At 40.2% G+C, this 24,835-nt stretch overlaps 1 protein-coding gene across 1 annotated transcript; it reads left to right on the forward strand.

The window, feature by feature from the left end:
* Window positions 1–7,215: 7,215 nt before the first annotated feature.
* LOC143571243 (cationic peroxidase 1-like) lies at window positions 7,216–8,633 on the forward strand. Its single transcript, XM_077056726.1, has 3 exons — window positions 7,216–7,437; window positions 7,623–7,817; window positions 7,922–8,633. Exons 1-3 carry the CDS (start codon window positions 7,216–7,218, stop codon window positions 8,477–8,479), a joined length of 975 nt encoding a protein of 324 aa, XP_076912841.1. The 3' UTR covers window positions 8,480–8,633.
* Window positions 8,634–24,835: the final 16,202 nt, after the last annotated feature.

Genomic DNA, 24,835 nt, shown 5'->3' on the forward strand with positions numbered 1-24,835 from the left:
GGTATATTAGTTTTGGAGGAAAAAAATTATGAGAATTAACCAAAACATGACAAGTGTTCACATTTATTTTACTTTATTAAAATAGGTAGATATTATCTAAATAGAGTAAATCTGAAATTTGGTGCCACACTTTGGACTGCATGTTAGGAATTATTTAATTTAAATAAGCGTGGAAAGTCTTCAAACTTATTTGTTATGGCTCAATGGTTTATGTAATGTTGTCATGTGCTTTCTTGCCTACTTGCCTATTTTTTATGTTACCAGTATAATCAACTTCTCCACATATCTGCTTTTGTGTATTTCCGACCCTAATTGCTCTGTTTCTGTGCTGATTATTGTTTGTTAGAAGCTACGTTTTACGATTATATGAAGGCTTTGTGTTTTATGTTTCGTTTATGAAGATGCTAATGTTTTTTTATTGATGACCTAGATTACCTGCAGTGTATATTATTTAGTAACCAAAATTAGTACTAAGTACTAACTTTTTTTGATAGAATGTAAACTAAATCGCTTTACCGAACCAACCTGAAAACCGGCTCGAAACCAAACTGGTTTTAAAAGTACTGCTTAGGAACTGGTTCGGAACCGATTGACTGTGTACGTTCGGAACCGGTTTGAGAATTTGTTCCTCGAATCTGCAGACTAATTCCAAGTTTTGTCAACCAACCCGACCCGCTTTCAAACAAAATTGGTTTGTAGATTTCATTAACGAATTTCGTTACATGCAGTGTATTAGTCTTCAAAATTAGTAGTAAGTTTTTTTTTTATAGAATGCAAATTTCCAACTTCTTATTATAGGTAGATAGCTAAACCGCATTACCGAAACGACCCAAGACCGATACGGTTTTAAACGGACTGCGTAGCAACCTAGGTTACATACAGTGTATATTATTCACTCATTACAATTAGTACTAGGTAATTTTTGAGGTAGGTAACTAAACCGCTTTACCATACCGACCCGAAAGGCAAGTCGAAACCGAACTGGTTTTAAACGGTTCGCGTATGAACCTAGGTAACCTGCAGCATATATCGTTTAGTCATCAAAGTTGGTACTAATTTTTTTTAATATAGAATGTAAATTCTCAACTTTCTATTAGAGGTAGGTAGGTACACCGCTTTACCAAACCGGGCCGAGCCAGTTTTAAACGGACTATAGGAACCTAAGGTACCTGCATTCTATATATTTAGTCACCAAAATTAGTACCAACTTCTTTTGATAGAATGTAAAGTCTCAACTTTTTATTAGTGGTAGGCAACTAAACCTGTTTACCGACCCGACCCAACCCGAAAAGCAGGTTGAAACCGAAACAGTTTTGCATGGACTACGCAGGAACCGTTTCGGCACCGATTGACAGTGTAGTTTCGGGAATTGGTTTGTGATTTTGTCAACCAAAACCGCTTTCGGTCAACAGATGTCAACATCCGGAGCATACCAATTTTAAGTTTTGACAACCAACCCGACCGAACCCACCCGAAAACTGACTTGAAACCAAACTGGTTTTAAACGGACTATTTAGGAACTGGTTCGGAAACGATTGACAGTGTACGTTCGGAACCGGCTTGTGAATTTGTTCCCCGGGTCTGCAGACTGATTCCAAGTTTTCTCAACCAACCCGACCCTCTCAAACAAAATTGGTTTCTAGATTTCATTAATGAATTTGGTTACCTGCAGTGTATTAGTCTTCAAAACTAGTAGTAAGTTTTTTTTTATAGAATGTAAATTTTCAACTTCTTATTACAGGTAGATAGCTAAACCGCTTTACCGAAACCACCCGAGACCAATACGGTTTTAAACGGACTGCGTAGCAACCTAACTTACATGTAGTGAATAATAATATTATTTGACCAACAAGACAGACTATTAACTTGTGTTTGTAGTTAATTAGTGGCCTGCACATTCATCTGCGTAAGCAATATTATTTGACAAAACCAGACTACGTACGAACCGGTTCCGAACCGACTGACAGTGTACTTTCGGAACTGGTTTTTGATTTTCTCCCCCAGAACTGCTATAGGTTAAAATATTTCAACGTCCGGCGCAGCCCGATTTTAAGTTTTGGCAACCCACCCGACCCGGATTCTAACCAAATTGGTTTTTAGATTTAAAGTGGTCTGTCCATCTATGGTCTCTATTAGTGTAATATTATTTGATACAGCCTATACTTTTTTGTCACCAAAATTACTACTACCGTCTTATTCGGTCATCAAAATTTGGTTTCTCCACCAACACCGGTTTACTGAACCATACCGAAATACAGCTCAACGACGAACCGGTTTCAAACGGACTACACAGAAACCGGATCGAGGCCTTCCCACCAACGGTAGTTTAAAATTTTTGTAATATCATTGTCAGGGTGATGATAACAAATGTTGCTCCTATGCTACTTTCAGTATTCTATATAACTACCTACGTCTTCTCTAATGCTTGACAAACCTTTCATGCTTCGTACTAACCGTCAAATTCCACAATTAAATCACCCACTGCAACGCGCCGGGTAATCATGTAGTTATACATAAAATAAAAAGAATGGAAAGGAATAAGTCACATGTTTAAATTTTGGACAAAAGAGCCGTAGTTGCGGACTGTAACGTACATCCCGCCTCTCGTATTATCAATATTGTCCGTCTTACCCTTAATAGATGGACCATTCAAGGACTAACAGATTTATTTTTTGTTACCTCGATGGAGACTTCATATAAGGTCACCTATCCTAGTACTACTACCACCACTAATATTGTCCGTTTTACCCTCAATGGATGGACCATCCAAGGATTAACAGATTTGTTTTTAGTTGCCTCGATGTAGATTTTACATAAGGTCACCATCCTAGTACTACTACTACCACCAATATTGTCTGTTTTACCCTCGATGGATGGACCATCCAAGGACTAACGGATTTGTTTTTTGTTGTCTCGATGGACACTTCACATACGGCCACCCATCCTAGTACTATTACCACCACCAATATTGTCTGTTTTACCCTCGATGGATGGACCATCCAAGGACTAACGGATTTGTTTTTCGTTGCCTCGATGGAGACTTCACATAAGGTCACCCATCATAGTATTACCACCACCTAAGTACGCATAACCGTGAAGCTCACATTTCATTCACTAGCACTAAACCAAAAACACGTTTGTGATTTAAGAGGTGTGAGCATTACTTATAAACCAATGATTTCTTCTGTCCACAATCGATTTGTGATTTGCCTAGGGTGTACAAATCATCCATGTTAATCTTTGTATCGTTACATGGACGATGATAGCGGCAAGGGAAGGAGACGAAGAGGCACCGACCAAATAAGTGAAGTAGTGAATGGTGGAAAACAAATAGCACATCACAAAATGCAATCATAATTGCCATGTTGTATGAGCTTATATACCAAGCTTCATAATTTGTACATTTTACGAACAGTAGACAACTACGAGTAAACCGTAAATTGCAAATTAGTATAGTATTTAATCGATTTGTTCAAAAATATATTTAAAATACTTTTTTACATTACACTTGTCAATATTTTCTACTCATATCACAACTTACATTTTTCTAACATAGCAAGTATCGATACCATAACAAACCTAATTGATACTAAACCGAATGACCGTCATATATGACTCCCACTAGCTATATTGTGTTTGTAGCAACAATTTTGAATAACGATTCTTTTTACCTTATTATTTATTTTGAATTTTGAATTGTTATCCAATCCGACCACCCCTTAATTCACAATTACTTTTTTTTACCGGCCAAAAGGAGTGGGTTTCTCAACCGCTCGATCCAACTAACTTTAAATATAACATTCCTACTCATAACCCATAAAAAAACCAAGGACATGATCGAACCAACGAGAGCCTCTTTTTTAAAATCATTTTTTATTAAAAAACAATTAGTATAATTCGATTACATGTATCTTTTGACAAGCTAATTAAGGTTATGGGTGACAAATCCTTAAAAAGCCTCACACGGGATGGAGTTGATGTAATTCGTGTTTCGGTTCAACCTAACTCAATTAGAGACACATTTAAGAAACTATAGTGCGGGTAAACAGATTCTGTTAACGCGTCTTGTGTGATAATTGTCGACTTCAAATCCTAATACGGGAGTCTTATAAGGGGGTAACTATTTGATCCATGGTTAATCGTTACTCTTTAGTATAGTTGAAAACTTGAAATGACTTAAGTTGCTCATAGTCATAGGCCATATTGGGTTTCATGATTTGCTTGAAACATCTCAACTCTCAAGCTTCACTTCAGGGCTTTTATAGCCCAAACCTTGACATAAACAACATATATAAGTATAGATCCATAAGGCCATAAAAACTAGTTAACCGGTTAGTACCCGATATAAAAAAAGCCGGTTTATACCCAGAACCGTAACCGGTTAGTGCCTGACTTAAAAAACCCGGTTTATACCAGCTTATCTGAAGCTTTTGATACATATAGATTGAAATGAAACTAGCAGAGCTTGAGCTTGAGCTTGAGATATGCATATAGCCCAAAAGAAGTCGAAAAGTATAGGTTGGCTTTGAGATTAATTGATAATAATGGTGATTGAATGATGAATGAGGTTATAATAAAAAAAACCGTTAATTAGGGCGAAACATAGACATAAGGCGGTCACATTATAATGGCTTGCTAAAGACTTAACAAAAATCATTATCACATGTACGCATCGCCTCCCAAGCTAGAGACCCCGATTTGGTGAATGACTAATATTGGTCAATGTTGATGAATGATAGTTAAAATAATCTACGTTTATTATTATTATCATTCTTTTTTAAAAGGTGTTTAAATATTGCTAAATGAAGTTAATGATTATAAATGTTTGAAAACAACACTTTATATTCCAACATCAAGTGTGCTAAAATGGCCATTCTAAGAACGGTCAGACTGATTCAACAACCAACAAAATATTGAGACCCGTCCTTAAAATCCCGCGTAAAAAACTTTATAAATCCGACCAAATATAATAAATAGTAAAAAGGAAAAGTAATTAGGAAAAATAGGGGTAAGGTTTGTATGATCAAGGGCTAAATTTGAAAAAAAGTGACTATAAGTAGTCCAATTAATCAACTAAACAGTTAAACAATTTAAAAAATCAGTCAAAATTCATTCAAAGTAAAACATGTCAAGTCATCATCAACAAATGGTTCTTCACGCCTAGAGTCTTCGCGAGACGGTTGTACGCCGCCAGTAGGGAATTCTCGGCGTCCAAACGCACGGTGCAGATATCATACTGAGCCATCGCCAATCTTGAAAGAATCGTCGCGGCACAACAAGCCACTGGTCCAGTTGCGGCGATGGCCATCCAGCGTCTTTATGTCATCATGATGACGCACATCGGCATCATGAACCATGCTATTGAGAATCATCGCTTCTATTCTTCAAGAATATCTGAACTAACCATTGCTCTAATGATGGGTAGGGTTTGGTAAAATTTGTAAATGGGGAAGAATTGTAAATGGGGTTTGCTCTAACCTGTATAAGCATTGCTTTACCTAACGTAACATCAAAGTAACACGTACCAAGATAAAAATAATAACAATCTAGATGGGCAGATATGTTACTATGACGGTGGTTTAGAAACAAAGGACATAACTCCGTTAGTATTAGTGTCGGAAGTACAACAGACAGTGTAACATCCGAATTTTTAAAATAAATAATAATAAAGGATTTATTAATATGTTAAGGATATGATTTTTTATAACATGGACTTATCATAAAATATTAAAATAGAGATGGCTTGAAAATTAGGATAATGGGCTTGGAGTACGTCCATAAGTTGGAAATATTTAAGCCAATCTTAAACCCAAAACCTCATTACACTTTTATTTTACCTACACCTCAAAACACCAAGTTTTAATTTAGCTCTGAATCAAGCACGGACTTCACCAATGCATAGATCGGTGATAGATTAAAAAACGTGAAAGGCTCAACATCAAAAAAATCATCTACAAAACCCAGATTGCGTATCTAGACTCGTTAACCTATGTTTTCGTTAAAAAAGGTGGTTCATTTGATGTCGGTTTGTCTTGAAAATTGATAGGATGCTAGATCGGGCCATGATATAAAGGAGAGTCACAAACTTGATAATAAACGAGTTATTTGAACTAGTTCGTGTTAAGCGAGTAAGGTACGGTTCATAAAAAGAATGGGCAAACAAATGGAGAAATCCCTTAAGTTAATATAGCTGTGATTTCTATCACCAGCAAAGTTTTAGCCGGCGGCTAATGTACAATGGGGATCATGAAAACAATCAATTAAAACATACATGTTTTAAGCGGGGGCTACTTAGCCCAAGACTACGGTTTAAAGGCTGGACTAATTAAGATTTAGTCACCAACTAATAAAAGTTTAATATGTTTACAATCCACAAAAACAAAGTTAACAATATGGTTTTATTAAGTGTTTTGTATAGTACCGTATATTTACCAAGTTACAGTTAAGACAAGGTCAAGTTCGATGGGTTATCAATAAGTATGGTTTTTCTATTATTAATAAATATATCCACCAAATACAATTATTTATTTTAAATCTTAGGGGACGTGATTAAACAATGCATTTTTTTTAATTAATTATCACTAGCCAAGTCAAAAACTACTTACATTTTCATATATGTATTAACTTATGGGATCAAGATATCTACCAAGTCTTACTATTAATTATATTCGATATATAATTTCAAACTAACACGCTTTATATATCTTATGTATTAGTTATGGGTGGTGACAAAAGCTTGAACGAAAACATAGTATAGGGACTCAGTACTTATAAAAGTTTTCATTAACGGGGACGTACACAAAATTTTTCAGATAAAAACGGATAAATGTACATCATGTGATAAAAATTTTCGTACTCAAACTGTGTAAAAATACACTATTGAACATAAAAACGTGTGTGTTGATGGGGGTTGACCCCTAGCCCTTATGAAGCTACGCCCTTGTTTATCTACCCATAAATAATCAAAATCAGTGATATGCATGCATATTGAATAACTCAAATCTTTCACCAGTTCTAGAATTATACGAACCAAGTCTTCAAAATTGTTTGGTGCAACCATGCTAATTCTAAACACACAATTTTCTTTGACCATTTACATTAACAGCCATCTTTAACATTTGTATTCCTTATAAATACAACATAACACCATAATTAAGTCCATAACATAATACAACACAACAAATTTGCACTAAAAACCTTTTTGGCTCCCAATTTATGAACAAGATGAACAAAACAAGCTGCTTTACTCTTTTGGTTTCTTTCATTTTTTCTATTGTGGCCGCACATTCAGACTCGGGTTTATCGTCAAGTTATTATGATCGAGTGTGCCCTGAAGCTCTCCCAACCATCAAACGTATGGTGGATGATGCATTGGCACAGGAACGTCGCATGGGCGCTTCTCTGTTACGTCTTCATTTTCATGATTGTTTTGTTAACGTAAGTGATTTATTCCAACTTATTACATATTTGAGATTGAATACTAGTTACTCCATGTAGCATCAACATATAAATCATGTTTAACATTCATGTTTTCAGAATATTCGGTATTCAAAGTAATTTTATACGTTTACTAGTTTATTATATTGGTTTCGTTTTTTGAGTTTATTTTCTATATCATCAAGGGATGTGACGCTTCCATTCTTTTGGATCAAACCTCAACAATAGATACTGAGAAAAATGCAGCCCCGAACGCAAATTCAGCTAGAGGCTTCGAGGTTATCGACAAAATAAAGTCTGAGGTTGACAAGGTTTGCGGTCGCCCTGTGGTATCTTGTGCCGATATCTTAACTGTTGCAGCTCGTGATTCTGTAGCTGCGGTAAGTAAAACATGTTAATCAACATTTGAAATAACAATTAAGTGTTTGCAAGCATGATGATACATATTTTGATACTAAATCTTAAATTTGTATACGAACTGCAGCTTGGTGGCCCATCATGGAAAGTCAAGCTCGGAAGAAGAGACTCAACCACCGCTAGTCAGGCGGCAGCTAATGTTAGCATCCCGTCACCGTTCATGGACTTACCCGCGCTAATAAAAAACTTTGAGGACCAAGGACTCGATGAGGAGGACTTAGTTGTGCTTTCGAGTGCACACACCCTAGGGTTTGCTCAGTGTTTCACCTTTAGATCTCGTATTTACAACGATACCAACATAGATCCAGCTTTCGCAAGCCATCTTCGGACCATTTGCCCACAAGTAGGGGGCGACTCAACTCTCGCACCACTTGACCCGACACCAGGCTCATTTGACGTAAAATACTTCACTGATTTGGTGAATAAAAAAGGGCTTTTGAGCTCTGATCAAGCACTATTTCATGGTGGCGAAACTTCTGAGCTTGTTTTGAAATACAGCGGGAACCAAGAAGAGCTTTGGGAAGATTTTGCAAAGTCTATGATTAAAATGGGCGATATAAAGCCATTGACAGGGAATAGAGGTGAAATTCGAAGGGATTGTAGGAAAGTTAATGTGAATTATTAAGGGTCGTCGAGATGCATGAATTCTTTTATGATAATATAATTATACAATTTTTTTTCCTAATATTTGTGATGCCGATTAATTTGTTTTCAAAAGTGTAATGTTTTAGTCTTTTATATTTCAAATTAAAATTGTTTGTAATGTGCTTGTATTAAGTATACATTATTTAGAAAAAAGATTTGCTCTTTTTATATATCATGTATAAGATTAGTACTCCTGTTATTTAAGTGTGATAGAAGACCTTAGCAAAAAACTCAGGCTTTATATCTATTAATCGAGCCATCTGGCCGGTGTCGGTTAATCATGAAAATTATGCAACAGCCCGCAATGAATGATACGTGTCGAACATATCAATAGCATATTAACCACGTTTAATTGCAACCAGTTTTATTTGCATGCTTAAGTTATGCACCTTTATTTTAGTTTGCATGTTTCCATGTTACACTTTTACATTCCTAGAATTTAGAGTAGTGGAGTAGTGTTGGTTTATTAACTCCTTTGCATTGTAAGCCTATAAAAGGCATTTTAACTTTGTTTAATGTTAAGAAGAATATTAAAGTAAAACTATATCTTGTTCTAGCTATTTCTTTGGAGTCTAACCCGCTCAAAGGGTCACTATCTTGAGAGACTAGCCATCTTGGATCGGCTTTCTATCAATGAACGTTTTCATATTGTCTTGTATCAGAAAGAGGAAATAGCTCCTTAAGATTGAAGTCATACACACTCTAATTTGGAGGTTAATTTGTATATCAGATTGAGGTGAAGTTAACATCCAAAAGTTATACGTATATATTATACTATATGTGTAGGGCCAATATTCTATATTGTTTTTAGGATTGTATATGTCGTTTTAGTTTGCTTTTAGTCGGTGTAGTACGTACTCGGTACGTTTAGTTTGTACGTTTATTTTGTAAGTTTTGGAGAAATGGGGACCCTATAAAAGGTCACCTACCCATTTCTCCACAACAACTCTTCACTACTTCAAGAAAATAAAGTTTCAGTCTCTCCAAAACCTCTCCTCTCATTTTCTCTCTTTTGTAATAACAAACTAAGATCCGAGATCCGAGTGTTGTTGGTGATTTTCGCTAACCAACAACACGGATTGATCCGAGTCAAGTCTTGAGATCCATCTAGAGGACCTACAAGTGGTATAATAGCTTAAGATAGTCCATTTTTGGCCTTACAATCACCCCCTTGATCTGTGATCTCAAAACTTTGTCATACAATGTGATAATGCATGCTTAAGATAGTCCATCTGACAACAACTTTGCTGACCTTTCACTAAAACCATCGATCATGCTCGATTTGAATTTCGGGTTGAATAGATTGGCATGATCAATTTTGATTAAAACAAACTATCTATCTTTTTGTATATAAATTGTAAATATTTTTCAAATATGTCACAATTTTAGAGGGAGAAAATGAGTTAAGTTTAACTTACCAAAAAGATTTTCAATTCATCTTAAGAAAAGCAAAAACAAATCATTTGATTTACCAAAAAGATTTTATATTACTTTTAAGAAAATCTAAAAGGAATTGTCCCGTTTAGAGGGAGCTCCTGCTTAGAGGGAGTCAGATATTTAAAATTTTTAAATTTTGAGAAATTGATCCGCCATTGGAATGATAAGAAATTATCTTTAACGATTTTAGCACATGAAAAGAGTAGATCAAAAGCCAACAAGATCATTGCTTGATGTGTAGATAGGCTTGACAAATGAGTAAGTGTCATAGTGATATAAACTTAAATATCTGCCTATGCTAGTGGTTACACGTTATGAAGCGGTTGCCGACTCCAACTAAAGTCATATTAATGAAGGCTGAATTGCAATTAAACATGTCATACCCAAGCCTCTCTTTACCTTATCACAGTTGTCTTATGAAAAATTAGTGTCATTTTTAATTTTTATTGAGTCAAGAAAAGAGTCAAGTAAAGCGTCAAGAAAAGCAAGAAAAAGAAAAACAAAAGAGTCAAAAAAGAAAAAGAAAAATCAAGAAAAAGAGTCAGTTCTAGGAATTTTAACTTCTGCATTATTTCTTCATTTATTTTGATTCAAGCCTTGGACTTTCTCCTGCGCGATAATATGGTATTTTCCGACCTGATTGTTAAGGCCCTGAATCTTCTGCTTTGTTTTATTTTCTTTCTTTTGTTCAAGCCTTGAACTTTCTCTGCGCGATAATATGGTATTATCCGACCTGATTGTTATGGCATGAACTTCTGCTTTATTTTAATCTTTCTAGATCGAGTTAAGTGTACAAAGTTTCAAGTGCACAAAGTCAAAGTGTCAAGTGTGTTAATAAGATTACTGTGATCAAATAAGAAAGGTTTAAGTCAAGTTGAGGTGACATGTGAAAGCAAATTAAGCCCGAGGTATGATGGAGTCTGTAATTTGTCAGATTAAATGGGGACCACACAAGCATTGTGCCTAATTGTACCTTAACGTATCATGTTGACATCAAAATACTTGTTAAGTTTAAAGTGGACAAATTATATCTACAATCGACTTTGGGTTCTTGGCATAATAATGTCCAAATAGAAGTGTGATCTAGAACGTTAACAGATTATGTGATTCCATGTTGTGATTTTTCTCAGAAAAATAATTTAGTAAACGTTTAAAGTAAATATTTTTGATATATAATATTAATTTCATCTTTACTCCTATCTTATTTTTGTTTATTTTTTGTTTCAACTTCAAAATATTATGTATATATTTTCGTTATTTTTAAAATATATGAAAATGCCAAAAAGATTTTAAACTTTTATTATGTTCGTACATATTTTGTTAAACTTTGTTTAATTCAAAATCATGTGTTTTGTTGTCAAGGTCGTTCATGCAAAGTTCGTTGGAAATCTGGGACTTAAACAAATCATTTACAAGTTGAGAGACTGAAATTGGGAGGGTCTGTGAACGAATCTTATTCGTTCTAAGTTTTGTGCAGTTATACATGGACAGGTAGATCAAGATCAAGTCTGCTTGGAGTTGCAGATGTTGAAGCACTTAAAAGAAAGCGAGAACGTGAAAGTTGGTGGTTGAACCTAAAAAGGAACTGATTGTATCTGAAGACAAGGAAAGAAACCAGTCGGCTCAAGAAAGTCAACAAAAGAAAATTAGATGTCGAGCCTCCCGCATCTGATGTTTCTAAAATTTGCTGTTGCCGATCCTTCCCAAAAAATAAGATAAGAACTGGAAAATAAAGAACTGTTCAAGATCCAATCTGGTTCAAGATCCTGGATCAAGACAAGTACTAAGTTTCAAGAAATAAAGATGAAGCAAAGAAGTTGACGAAGGTTCCTCGACATACTCAATCCTAGAGGGAGATTGTAGGGCCAATATTCTATATTGTTTTTAGGATTGTATATGTCGTTTTAGTTTGCTTTTAGTCGGTGTAGTACGTACTCGGTACGTTTAGTTTGTACGTTTATTTTGTAAGTTTTGGAGAAATGGGACCCTATAAAAGGTCACCTACCCATTTCTCCACAACAACTCTTCACTACTTCAAGAAAATAAAGTTTCTCTCTCTCCAAAACCTCTCCTCTCATTTTCTCTCTTTTGTAATAACAAACTAAGATCCGAGATCCGAGTGTTGTTGGTGATTTCCGCTAACCAACAACACGGATTGATCCGAGTCAAGTCTTGAGATCCATCTAGAGGACCTACAATATGTGTTTTGAAGACTAGTTTATTGTACTTCTGTTTATTGCTAGGCGTAAGTATCCTAATTGTTTGTAGAGATGTTTAGGCCTTATGTGGATTGAACAACACCTACTCTAGTTATATTAATTACTCGTAATGCCACCAAACCTGCAAAACTATAGGATTCGAACCCCCCCCCCCCCGGCGTGCCCATTGATCCTTCAATGAATTACGATATGGTGTTTTGCCCATGTGATTCGTCAACCGTCGTTCATCTACAAGTTCAATTGATGTTGTACTAAGAGGTGCGAAATTGTGTGATTGTAATCGGTCTGTTAAAGTGCAACTGTTATCATACTCGAACTTTTGAAAAAAAAATCAATGCACATAAAGAAAATGCAAAAAAAATGGCTAAGATGAACTCGGATCTTGAGCTACTAGAAATAAATTGGCAATCAAGAACAAAAGGCTAAAAAATATGTTATACATTTCATGATTGTGTTCATCTTCTATCATGTATTTTAGTTACCTTTTAATTGTAATATGTAATATCACTTTTGATTTGCCTACCTATCTAAAATTAATCAAAGTATCCAGCTGTAATAAATTCAAAAAATGTTACTAAAGTTGCATAACTGAACAAACCATAGGTATGAAAATGTCCGTTAGCTCAAAAGAGAAAATTAATAAAATAATCAAAATTACTAATTTGCCCTTGAATTAGCGGACAAAATAGATGGGGTGGCCATTTGCAATAAATTCAAAAACGGTACTAAAGTTGCATAATTGGACAAATCACAGGAACTAAAATGGCATTTAACTCCATTGTGTTATCTTGTCGTCTGAAATCAAGTACGTTTGAAAGTGTCGCTTCTTTTATTCGTTTGAGTCCTTATTCTATTTTTTTTACACTTTGAGGTTTTCATTTGTTCGTTTAGGCTTTCTTTTGTTTGTTTGAAAAGCGTTTAGTTTTCACTGAATGAGGCTAGCAGCGACTGTCGGGCTTTTGCATTTCACTAAACATTGTAGTCCAGGGCACGTGGGATGATTAAGGAGGCGATTCCCTCATTCTAGTATTCACTTACTCGATGGGGTCTCCATTTGTTTGTTGGAGCTTTCATTTGTTCGTTTGAAAACTATTGCTTCAGTTTTCACTGAACGAGGCTAGCAGGGACTGTTTGTCTTTTTTTTTCATTGAATGGGACATTCAGGGGCTCATGAGATGATTAAGGAGGTGATTCCCTCATTCTATTCTTATTTTACTCGTTGCGGTCTCTATTTGTTCTTTTGGGCTTTCATTGGTTCATTTGAAAACTGTCGCTTCTGATTTCATTGAACGAGGCTTGCAGCGACTGTCAGGATTTTGGTTTTCACTGAACGAGGCATTCAGGGACTCATGAGATGATTACGGATGTGATTCCCTTATTCTAGTCTTACCGGTTATGGTCTCCATTTGTTCGTTTGGGATTTCATTTGTTCATTTGAAAACCGTCGCTTCTGTTTTCACTGAACGAGGCTAGCAGTGACTGTCAGGCTTTTGTATTAACTGAACGGAGTCATTAGAGACCCTAGGGGTGGTTAAGGATGTGATTCCCTACTTCTAGTTTTCTTTTACTCGTTGCGGTCTCCATTTGTTCGTTTGGGCTTTCATTTGTTTGTTTGAAAACTATTGCTTCTGTTTTTGCTGAACGAGGCTAGCTGCGACTGTCGGTCTTTAGGTTTTCACTGAACGAGGCATTCAGGGACTCATGAGATGATTACGAATGTGATTCCCTCATTCTAGTCTAATTTTTACCAGTAACTAAAATAAATGATAAGATGAAAACAACCATGAAATGTATAACATATTTTTTTAGAATTTTGCTCTTGATTGCGAATTTACTTCTAGTAGCTCAAGATTCGAGTTCGTCTTGGCCACTTTTCTTACATTTTCTTTATGTGCATTGATTTTTTTTTCAAAAGTTCAGGTATGATAATAGTTGCATTTTAACACATCGATTACAATCACATAAATTTGCACCTCTTAGTATAACATCAATTGAACTTGTAGATGAACGACTATTGACGAATCACATGGGCATAACACCGTATCGTAATTCATTGAACTTGCAGATGAACAATGGTTATGGTTTGAATGATCAATGGGCACGTTGAGGGTGGGGGGGGGGGGGATCTGTTCATTTAGGGTCAGAGATGATCTTTTAATTGTAATATGTAATGTCTCTATTGGTTTGACTATCTATCAAAAACTAATCAAAGTATTCAGTTGCAATAAATTCAAAAAATTGTACTAAAGTTGGGTAATTGAACAAACTACATGTATGAAACTGACACTTTGCTCAAAAGAGAAAATAAATAAAATAATTGAAATTACTAATTTGCCCTTGATTTAAGCGAACAAAATAGACAGGATTAAAAAAACGTACTAAAATTGTAAGTTTTAGAAAAGTGAGGTAGCCATTTGCAATAAATTCAAAAGCGGTACTGAAGTTGCGTAATTGGACAAACCACAGGTACTAAAATTGCACTTAACTCTTCAAAAAAAAAGTAGCACTAAATGGTAAATAGAGAGAATTCTACGAATGGTCCCTGTGGTTTGAGTCAAATTTTATGCAGCGTTGATAATGTTTAAAACTTGCATGCATGGTGTCATTAAGATCCCAAAAATTTGTGGTGGCAATAAAAAAAATGTTACTAAAGTTTAAAAGTTTGTAGTGGCAGACAAAAAAGTGTCATTAAAGGCCGACGGCTTGTAGTGGCAGACAAAAGTAGTGTCATTAAAAGTTCAATGTTAGTGGCATACAAAATGTGGCACTAAAACCTCAAAAATTTTTAGTAGTGGTTGATAAAAAATGTTACTAAGCTTAAGTTTGTAATGGTAGGAAAAAAAAATATCACAAAAGGTCCAAAAGCTTATAGTTGCAGCATAAAAGAAGCTACTAGAAGTCCAAATTTTATAGTGACAGACATAATAAATGCAACTAAAAGTAGAAAAAATTAATGGCACATGAAAAAAAGTGCCATTGAAAGTCCAAATTATTTTAATAGTATACCGAAAAAAGTGCACTAAAAACCAAAAAGTTTTGTAGCGGCAGATTCAAAAAGTGTCACTAAAATTTCAAAATGTTTTATTGTTATGCGAAAAAAGTGTCACTAAAAGTTCAAAATGTTTTAATGGCATGTGTAAAAAGGTGTCACTAAAACCCAAAAGTTTGTAGTGCTGATGAAAAAAATGCCACTAAAAGGCTTTATTTTAGTTTGTTTTAACAATTTTTGTGTGTTATTAAACAGTTTTTTTTGTAGTGCAAGGTCATATATTATTTTAAACGCTATCAACTAATCGAACTAAAGATCATAAGAGAATAGATTAAAAGAAATTATTTAACATAGGAAATAAAATGCTTAAAAGTGTAATATTTCTCTCTATAGCAAATTTGAGAATGAGTACGTCAAGTAATTTTTTTTTTCAAATGCCTATATCCTATGAACGACTTATGTGTTTTTTTTATATTATTATTTGTTTTTTAAATAATATTGTGTTGAAATTTGATAACCAAAGTTGATATTTTTTGTATATGTCACTAAGTTTGACAAATTCTCAGGCATTTAAGTGATTAAACATTTAAGCTACTACTACCAGCCAAGTCAACTTAACTCCACTTTTCTTTTCTTTCTTTTAATTTTTTTTTTATCATATCTCATTTTAATTTAGGGGGGAATTCTGTGAAAATTAACAACTAAATGCTACATTCTATAGGAATTTAACCCTTATATCCTATTCCATAACCATCTTACTACCCCACCAATTAGTGTTTCTTCATTGGCGCCATCCGTGCATAAAAGCTAGAACTAATTCTTAGTTTTTTCAAAATTTCTGAAGAAATGGTTAACGTTACTCCGGTCCCAAGGCCAGTAAGTGACCAAGAAACCCCGGTGACCACAACCCCAGCAACTGGGAACACCGGCGGTTATACAAATTTTACGAACACTACCCCGGTTACCCAAGCCGGGACAAGTGCAGTAAACAATATTCCACTGGGGTTCACTGATGCCCAGTTGGAGAAACGGACGAGGGTCCCTCGCCAAACACTAGATCAAGTTAAGGCGTGGGCCGAAGCACGTCAGAAAGAGTTCCAAGCTGAGTTGGATGAACGCTTGCGTTCAGTTCAACAGGCTGACGAATTCGGCAGTACTCGCCAACATCTCAATATGAACAGTGAGTGCGAGTACTCAGACGATGAGCGGGAAGAATCCGATACCGACGCAAACCCTCGCCATAAGGCAAAAGGGAAGCGTAAGGAAACGGACTTCCAACCGACAAGGAATTTTGGAGAAACCTTTAAACCAACGAATGCGGAGAGAAACCCGCGTGACTTCTCCAAAACCTTTAGACCAACTGCTGCAAATGCAGGAAAGTCAAAGTTCGCAAGGGACATTGCGGAAGCAATCGCCCCGAGAAGTGCCAAACAAATGTCCAACATCGGCACTTATGATGGTCTATCCGACCCAGACGACCACTTGAACAGATTCATTGCGGGGGCAACCGTCAGTAACTGGACGGAACCCACGTGGTGTTATATGTTCCAGATGACTCTGGTTGGAGCGGCCAGGGCATGGTTCGATCGTTTACCGGTCCACCACATCTATGATTGGGCGGACTTTCAGAACAAGTTCAGCCAACACTTCAGCCAACAAAGGAAATATACTGAAGAACAATGGACGATCCTCAACTGCGTTAGAGAGGAGGATGAATCTTTACTAGACTTCATCACTCGCTTCAACTCCAAAAAGCTAAGTCTGGGCAACATAAGTGAAGATCTTGTTCGCGCCACTTTCATCCAGGGCGCCGAATACCCAGAGCTTATCCGCACATTGACGGGTAAGGACGGCATGCCATCCACATGGGATGCCATCATGACGGCGGCCAAGCGCTTTGCCGAGACGGAGAAGCAACTGGGAAGGGATCTTCCCCAGAGTACACACCTCTACACGCAAAGGACTAGAGAAAACAATGTTCGGATAGCCCGGCAGAACAAAAAGAGGAAGCTAGGTATTTGGCAGTCAAGGGTAAACTTTGACACCTCATCCAGCTCTCACCCTCTTGTTGGCGGAAGAGATAACACACACCCTTCAAGCCGAAAACACCGGTGGACGCCACTCACCAAAAGCGTCACGGAGATATTTGCCACCGAAAAACTACCATGGCCAAAAGCTCCAATGATCCGGCAGCGACCTAATGCGGATCAGAGCAAATCCTGTGACTTCCACGGGACAAAAGGTCATGGTACGGAAGAGTGTACATCCTTGAAGGATATTGTTGAAACATTCGTCAAGGATGGAAGACTTGCACACCTTGTGGCATCAATCAAGAAGGGAGGAAGGAATGATAACCGGTACAGAGGCAACGGACGAAAGCCCGTTGACATCAGCATCAACATGGTTCATGGTAAGATCAGAGGAAGAAAAAGGAGAGCGACAGAACCATGCGCGTGGAAGGAAGCTGAGGTGCGCTTCCCGCGAGTGCCAGGAGGACCCAGCAAAGAAGGCCCTATCGTCATCAAAAGCCAGCTAGGGCACTACATCACTTCTCACACTCTTGCTGACAACGGCGCCTCGTCAACGGTAATGTACAGGCAGTTCTTCGACAAGCTAGATGACGAAGACAAGGAACGCCTGGAAACGATCTACGCCTCGATGGAAGGGTTCGATGGCAGCACAAACACCCCCCTGGGTATCCTATCTTTCCCCGTCACTCTTACGGACGGGAATCACTCACGCACGGAAGACGTGGATTTTGTCGTGATGAGGAAGCCACACCACACATACGACATTCTCTTCGGAAGAGACGGGATGGCAAAATTCAACGCCGTGGTATCTTCAGTCCACGGCATGATGGGATGGCCAACAGCTGAGGGTGTAGCGATGATCACCGGCATTCCCCAGGTATGCATCGTATCTGTCTCATCTAAACCCAAACCAAAGATGGTTAAACTAATCATCACCGAACCGGAAAGATGGGCCTTCAACGGCAAATACCCGGACCAGGCCGTTTCCATTGGCCCAACAGTTGTTGATCCCACACGTACCTTACTCAAACGCTTATTACAGAAAAACGCTGACATCTTCGCGTGGACACCAGCTGACATGACTGGTGTACCCCGAAGTAAGGCAGAACATAAGCTCAAGTGCGATCCGGATGTTACGCCAGTCGTACAAAAGCGTAGAGTAATGGGGCCAGAACAAACTAACGCGTGTAGAACCCAAGTCAAGGAACTCCTTGACGCGGGCATCGTACGCGTTAGTAGATATCAAACATGGGTTGCAAATCCCGTTATGTTACCGAAGAATAACAAACAATGGCGCATGTGCATAGATTTCAAGGACTTAAACAAAGCATGCCCCAAAGATTGTTATCCGTTACCTGAAATTGATCTTAAGGTGGATTCGTTAGCACCGTTTCGCCTTAAATGCTTCCTAGATGCATATAAGGGGTACCATCAAATCCACATGGCCGTTGATGATCAGGACAAAACCGCTTTTCGGACGCCCGATGGCACATTTTGTTACCAAATGACGCCATTTGGACTTAAGAATGCCGGGTCCACATACCAACGCCTGATGGACAACCAGTTTTATGCCCAAATTGGGAGGAACTTGGAAGTCTACATGGATGACTTGGTCATCAAAAGCCCTGACGCAGAAGCGATGTTGAAAGACATCGAAGAAACTTTCAACACGCTTAGGAAGATAAACATGAAACTCAACCCGAGCAAGTGTGCCTTTGGAATGGAAGAAGGGAAGTTCTTGGGGGTCATCGTCACTAAAGATGGCTTCAGAGCGAACCCTGAAAAGGTCGAGGCCATTATCAAAATGGAATCACCTACTACCATCAAACAGGCCCAGACACTGAATGGACGACTGGTGGCACTTAATCGCTTTTTGGCAAACCACGCGGATAAGTCGTTTCCCTTCGTGTCAACATTGAGAAACTGTTTAAAGAAAACGCACTTCCGCTGGACACCAGAAGCGGAAGCAGCTTTTCAGGAGATTCGGTCACGCTTGATCGAACTCCCAACGCTCACAGCACCAAAAGCGGGAGAGGAGTTAATCCTATACCTTTCCGCAACAGATAGAGCAACCGGGGCAGTCCTGCTAGTAGAGCGAAAAGGCATCCAGATGCCAATCTATTATGTCAGCCGTATCCTAACAGACGTAGAAACCCGGTACTCTACCCTCGAAAAATTAGTCTTAGCACTTATACACGCTTCACGCAGGTTAAGACGATATTTCCAGGGTCACCCAATCACCATTCTCTCCAACTTCAAACTTGCAAACGTTCTAGGCAAACCCGAGTTATCGGGACGCCTAGCCAAATGGGTAATTGAGTTGGGGGAATACGCGATAAAGTATAAGCCAAGACCAGCCATAAAAGGCCAGGTTTTGGCCGACTTTATTGCGGAAGTGCCTGCATCGCGGGAAAATGAGTGCCAGGAAGAGGCTCAACCCTCTCCAGCACAGGACATCAATGATGTCTGGCGACTCTACACTGATGGAGCAGCCAGTAACGAGGGTTCAGGCGCAGGACTGAAACTAACCAACCCAGTAGGCCAAGAATACACTTACGCTATTCGACTGGATTTTCCAAGTACGAATAACGAAGCCGAGTATGAAGCATTCTTGGCCGGGCTGAGAATTGCGCGTAAGATGGGAGTGAAACACTTGGAAGCCCACGTGGATTCTATGTTAGTAGCCAATCAAATCAACGGGACGTACACGGCCGTGAACGACACAATGGCCCTGTACCTCGCACAAGCAAAAACCTTTATGCGCGATTTTAATGATTGCAAAGTCATACACGTCAAGCGTAGTGAAAACTAATCTGCGGATGCGTTAAGCAAGCTTGCATCATTAGCCTTCACCCACTTGGGAAAGGACATCCGCATTGAACTCCTCGAGGCACCTTCGGTCCCGCACAAGGAAATTTGTGTCATCCAAACCGGCACAGAAACGTGGATGACACCAATAATAAAATACCTTGCGGCAGGTACACTACCAGAGTCAAAAACACAGGCAAGAAAACTACGCTGTAAAGCACTGAATTATCAACTCATCGATGACATCCTTTACAGACGTAACTTTCTTGGCCCACTCTTAAGATGCGTGGACAACCAAGATGCTGACTACCTCCTAAGGGAAGTACACGAAGGCATCTGTGGAGTACACGCAGGTCCCCGCGCTGTTGTAGCTAAGCTAAACAACGCGGGATACTTTTGGCCGGGGATGCATACGGATGCGCTGGCATACATCAGAAAATGCAGGTCTTGCCAGCTCTACGCACCCAAAACGCACCGCCCGAAGAATGAACTTGTTCCAGTCACCTCTTCATGGCCATTTCAGAAGTGGGCCATCGATGTGACAGGCCCATTTCCTACAGCAGCAGGAAATGTTCAGTTCCTAGTGGTAGCCATCGACTACTTCACCAAGTGGATAGAAGCAAAACCCTTAGCCCAAACAACCGCGAAACATATTAAAAAATTTATTTGGGAATTTATTATTTGTCGTTTTGGACTTCCACAGAATTTGGTGAGCGATAACGGCACCAACTTTGCTGAAAAGAAGCTACAACAGTGGCTGAAAGAACTTCAAATCACCCACACCTTTACCTCAGTGGCACACCCGCAAGGTAATGGTGAGGTGGAAAGAGCAAATAAGAGCATCGTCGAAGGCATAAAGAAAAGACTCTTGGAACACAGATCCGGCTGGGTGGACGAGCTTCCGCACGTCCTTTGGGCAAACAGAACGCTGAAGAAGGCCAGTACGGGAGAAACCCCGTTCAGTCTCACTTATGGCACTGAAGCCATGGTCCCGGTCGAAATTGGTTTACCCTCACCAAGGGTCTTGATTCAGCCAGAAGACAATGATGCGGAAAGACGGTTAGACCTTATGCTAACCGAGGAACGCAGAGACTTAGCCGCAGTGCGTGAAGAGAACTACAAGCGACAAATGCAAAAGTACTACAACACGCGGGTAAAACTCTGCAACTTCAATGTAGGAGACTACATACTGCGTAACAACGAGGCTTCGAACCAAGAACGCCCAGGAAAGCTGGCCCCGGTCTGGGAAGGGCCATACATTATCAAAGAAGTTCTGGGAAAGGGCGCATACCGGCTCGAAAGGCTCGATGGCACTCCCATCCCAAGAACATGGAATGGAGCTCAATTACGCAAATGTTATATGTAGATCAATTCCAAACTTGTAAAGAAAAGGCCTAGAGCCACTTCTAATGGAAATGATTCTCCTTTCACAATGTGTTGATAGCCTTACCTTTATACTTATGAACTTCCCACACTGATGTGCCGGGTATTCATCGCATAAATAGGGGAAGAAGTAAGTCGTTACGTGTGGAAGGCGGCAAAACCCGCATAAACACAACGGTAAAAATTTCAAGTTTTAAGGAAAACCTCCACGCAGGTCAGATGTAAGTAAAGTTTAGCCATCCTTGTAAGTGCAAGTGACGGTCTTACCCGCACAATCACGAACAAGGAGGCAAAACTTCAACCTATTATCTACCACGTCCAAAGGTTAACTTATTCTGAACACTTAGAAAATTTCAAAGGAAAAGATGAGGAAAACTTCCACGCAAGTCAGATATAAGTAAAGTTAAGCCATCCTACTAAGTGTAAGTGACGGTCATACCCGCACAATCATGAAAGAGGAAGCGAAACAAACTTATAATTTGCCACGTTAAAAAGTTAACTTATCTAAGTACTAAAGAAATTGCTAAGTTAGATCAAAACATGCGTAAAATAAACAAGGCAAAGAATTAACACAATCTTTATTCCATCAAAATTCAAATATTACAAAGATTGCTGGGTGCATACCCGCATACAAAAGAAGCTATACAAAAACAAAAATCTACGCTAATGGTGGAAAGGGATCTTCAGGATCATGCTTCAGGACCACTTCCACTTGGACCCGCACCATCAGTAGAGCGTGGCGGTTCAAGGAAAGCTTTAAGGATAGCTAGCCCATCATCAGCAGCAGCGACTTCGTTTACCTTCTCCACCACCGGATGCGGGAAGGCGGCATACTGATTCACTGCTTGGTCATAAACAGCTTCAGTATCCACATCATACAAAGGGAAGTTGGAAGGCGGGATGCCTTTCTCAACAAACCCTAGACCAAGCAGGAAGCCGGCCTTTTCCCCATCCTCATGAGAAGCGTTGAGGGCTGTGCTCATAGCATCGTCATAAGACGTCTCCGTGAAGACCCGATGCACAACCTACAAAAAGAAAAAAAAATACAAGTATCAAAACCTTTTCTATTTACAAAGAAAAGCGCAAAGACATGAAAAGCTTACCTGAGACAACGCTTCTCGAAGAAGCCATTCCTTGGCAACCAGAGCTTCTTGGAGGGCGGCTTGAGCTTGGTTACAGGCGCGTTCGGCTTCACTTTTATTGAGGTTGGCAAGCAACACTTCCTTTGCAGCAGCCTCTTCGACGCCCTTTAGCTTCCGCTCAGTGTGGTCAAGCACGCCCCTCTGGTCCAGGATCTCTTGGAGCTTCTTCGCGTCCTCCATCGCCAAGGCATCATGAGCCTGTTGGAGCGCCTCTAATTTAGCTTTAAGTTCCTCATTCTCGAGGCGTAGAGGCTCAGCAACAGCTTCAGCCTTGGTGGCCCTTTCAGTTGCGTTCCTAGCAGTTTCCTTAGCCAGCCGAAGCTGTTCGTTAACAGCTTGGGCAGTCTTGGAACTGGCCTCGAGACGGGCCTGAACCTCAACTTCAAGGGCCTTGAACGCCTTCTCCTTCTCCGCAGCCGCGGCGGAGAGCCTCCTATTCTCCTCCCGGACAGCCCGCGCCTGAGCTACTTCTTTAATGCGAGCTGCTTTTAACTTGTCGTTTTCACGACAAAGCAGCTCGACGCGCGGCTGCATCCGGGCCAGGAGAACCCGAAGCTCATTGGTTAGCCTACCCTCCTGGTAGCTAGCCATGGCTTCCCCCAACGCACCACTGGGAGCTGCGTGACGAGCCCACTCCACAGGTGTGCGAAGGGTTGTTCCTCGGCGGATGTTCCATCGTGGAACATACACTTCATTGGAATCCGACACTGCAAAAAACAAAAAGCAGTTAGGAAAAGATGATATATAAAAAAAAAAAAAAAAAATAGGCCAAAAGAACCCTACGCACCTGTAGGGTCAATAACAGGCCGATAGCCGCCAAACCCATCACCTGAACCTAAGGGAAATCCGTCCAAGAGGTCAGGTAGATGGGAAGGAGGCAGAGGTTGGCGAGAAGCCCCATGCATACCTGAAGGATCGGCCGTCGTTGCCGATGACGGAGGAGGCATGGTGAAGGCCGCCGCGGTCGCCGCTGCGGAGTACGCAGCAAAAGTAACCACCGGCTCAGTGAAAGATGCGGTAAATATGGCGCTGACAGCCGGCGGTGATGTCATCACAGCTGGAACAGTTGGCTCAACGGAGTGAGCAACTGAACCAGCGGAAGCAGGCGTAGGCGCAGCCGCCTGGGTCGTCGCCTCAGGTAGGCTGACCAAGCCTACCGTCATGGGCGGGGAGGTACTCCTCCCCGCTCCACCCTGGAATGCCGTAGCATCCACGCCTGCACAAGGAAGATAAGTATTAATGATGGAAAGCTATGAAGTTAAAAATAAAGGAAGTTTGTACTTACGGGTTTTCTTGAGCCTAAAAGTGCGGACAGGCGGGGACGAACCCGATGGAGCCGGCCTCTTTGCGCCGCACACCGTCGTCATCCTGGGCTCTCCGGAGGTGACAGTCGCAGCCTCCGGAGCAGTGGTCTTATCACCACCGGGGTTCCCCGCCACCTCCTCGCTCTCGGTCTCTGAGTCAGACCGAGGCACCGGATCGGCAGTGGCCACCTTCACCTTCCCCTTCCCGTCGGCAGCCTTCTTCATCCGCACCAACGAAGGACCATCTGCGGATTCCTCATCAGAACACAGGATTAGAGGAATTCCAGCAGAGGTTTCAACATTGAGGGGTCGAGGGTTGAATAACGCCTTACCTGGCCGCCTGGCACTCAGGATCTCGTGGCCTGGCGGGTAGACCTCCACGAACCGATCCGCCGTCTGTGCAAGGATGGGCAACTCGTTCTCATCTAGAGCACGAGTACCCATCCGAGCGGGACTATCAGCCTCCCGCGGATACAGGAGCGACTGCAAGTCGTTCCCCTCTGAAATAAAAGAAACAGTTAGAAGACAAACAAATATAAACAAAGAAGACAGACCGTACCGTAAGGAACAGAGTTCAAACCGTATTCGAGGACGATCGGGACCTTTTGCGCATCCGCATCCTTCCATACCCGGCTCATCCCGAGCATCACCATCCCGGACTCCGCAAAGCGGTAAACCGGAGATTGGACTCGGGATATATTTGAGAACCATTCCGCCTCCTGGTAGTTGGAGGCGTGAAGGCTGGGAAGTGCTTGCCCATTCTTGAACTTCATGGCAAGGGGGATGGCGCGAGCGGAGATAAAAAAGAACTCCCGCTTCCATGAACAAAGACTGCACTCGGTTGCGCAAATCTTCAAACCCTTGATCCGGGTTATCAGGGTATACCACCCCTGGATGCACCTCCAAGAGTAGAAGGTCATCAGGCGGTCGACGAAGGGCTCAACGCCCAGAATCCGGCACACCCACTCGAAGTGGCGAATCTTCGCGATCGCCATCGGGTGCACCTCGGTCAGGTGCACACCGT

Source organism: Bidens hawaiensis, unplaced genomic scaffold (genome assembly GCF_021521415.1).
Source record: "Bidens hawaiensis isolate Kalapana, Puna unplaced genomic scaffold, B.hawaiensis_p1.1 tig00025239_1, whole genome shotgun sequence".
NCBI lineage: Eukaryota > Viridiplantae > Streptophyta > Magnoliopsida > Asterales > Asteraceae > Bidens > Bidens hawaiensis.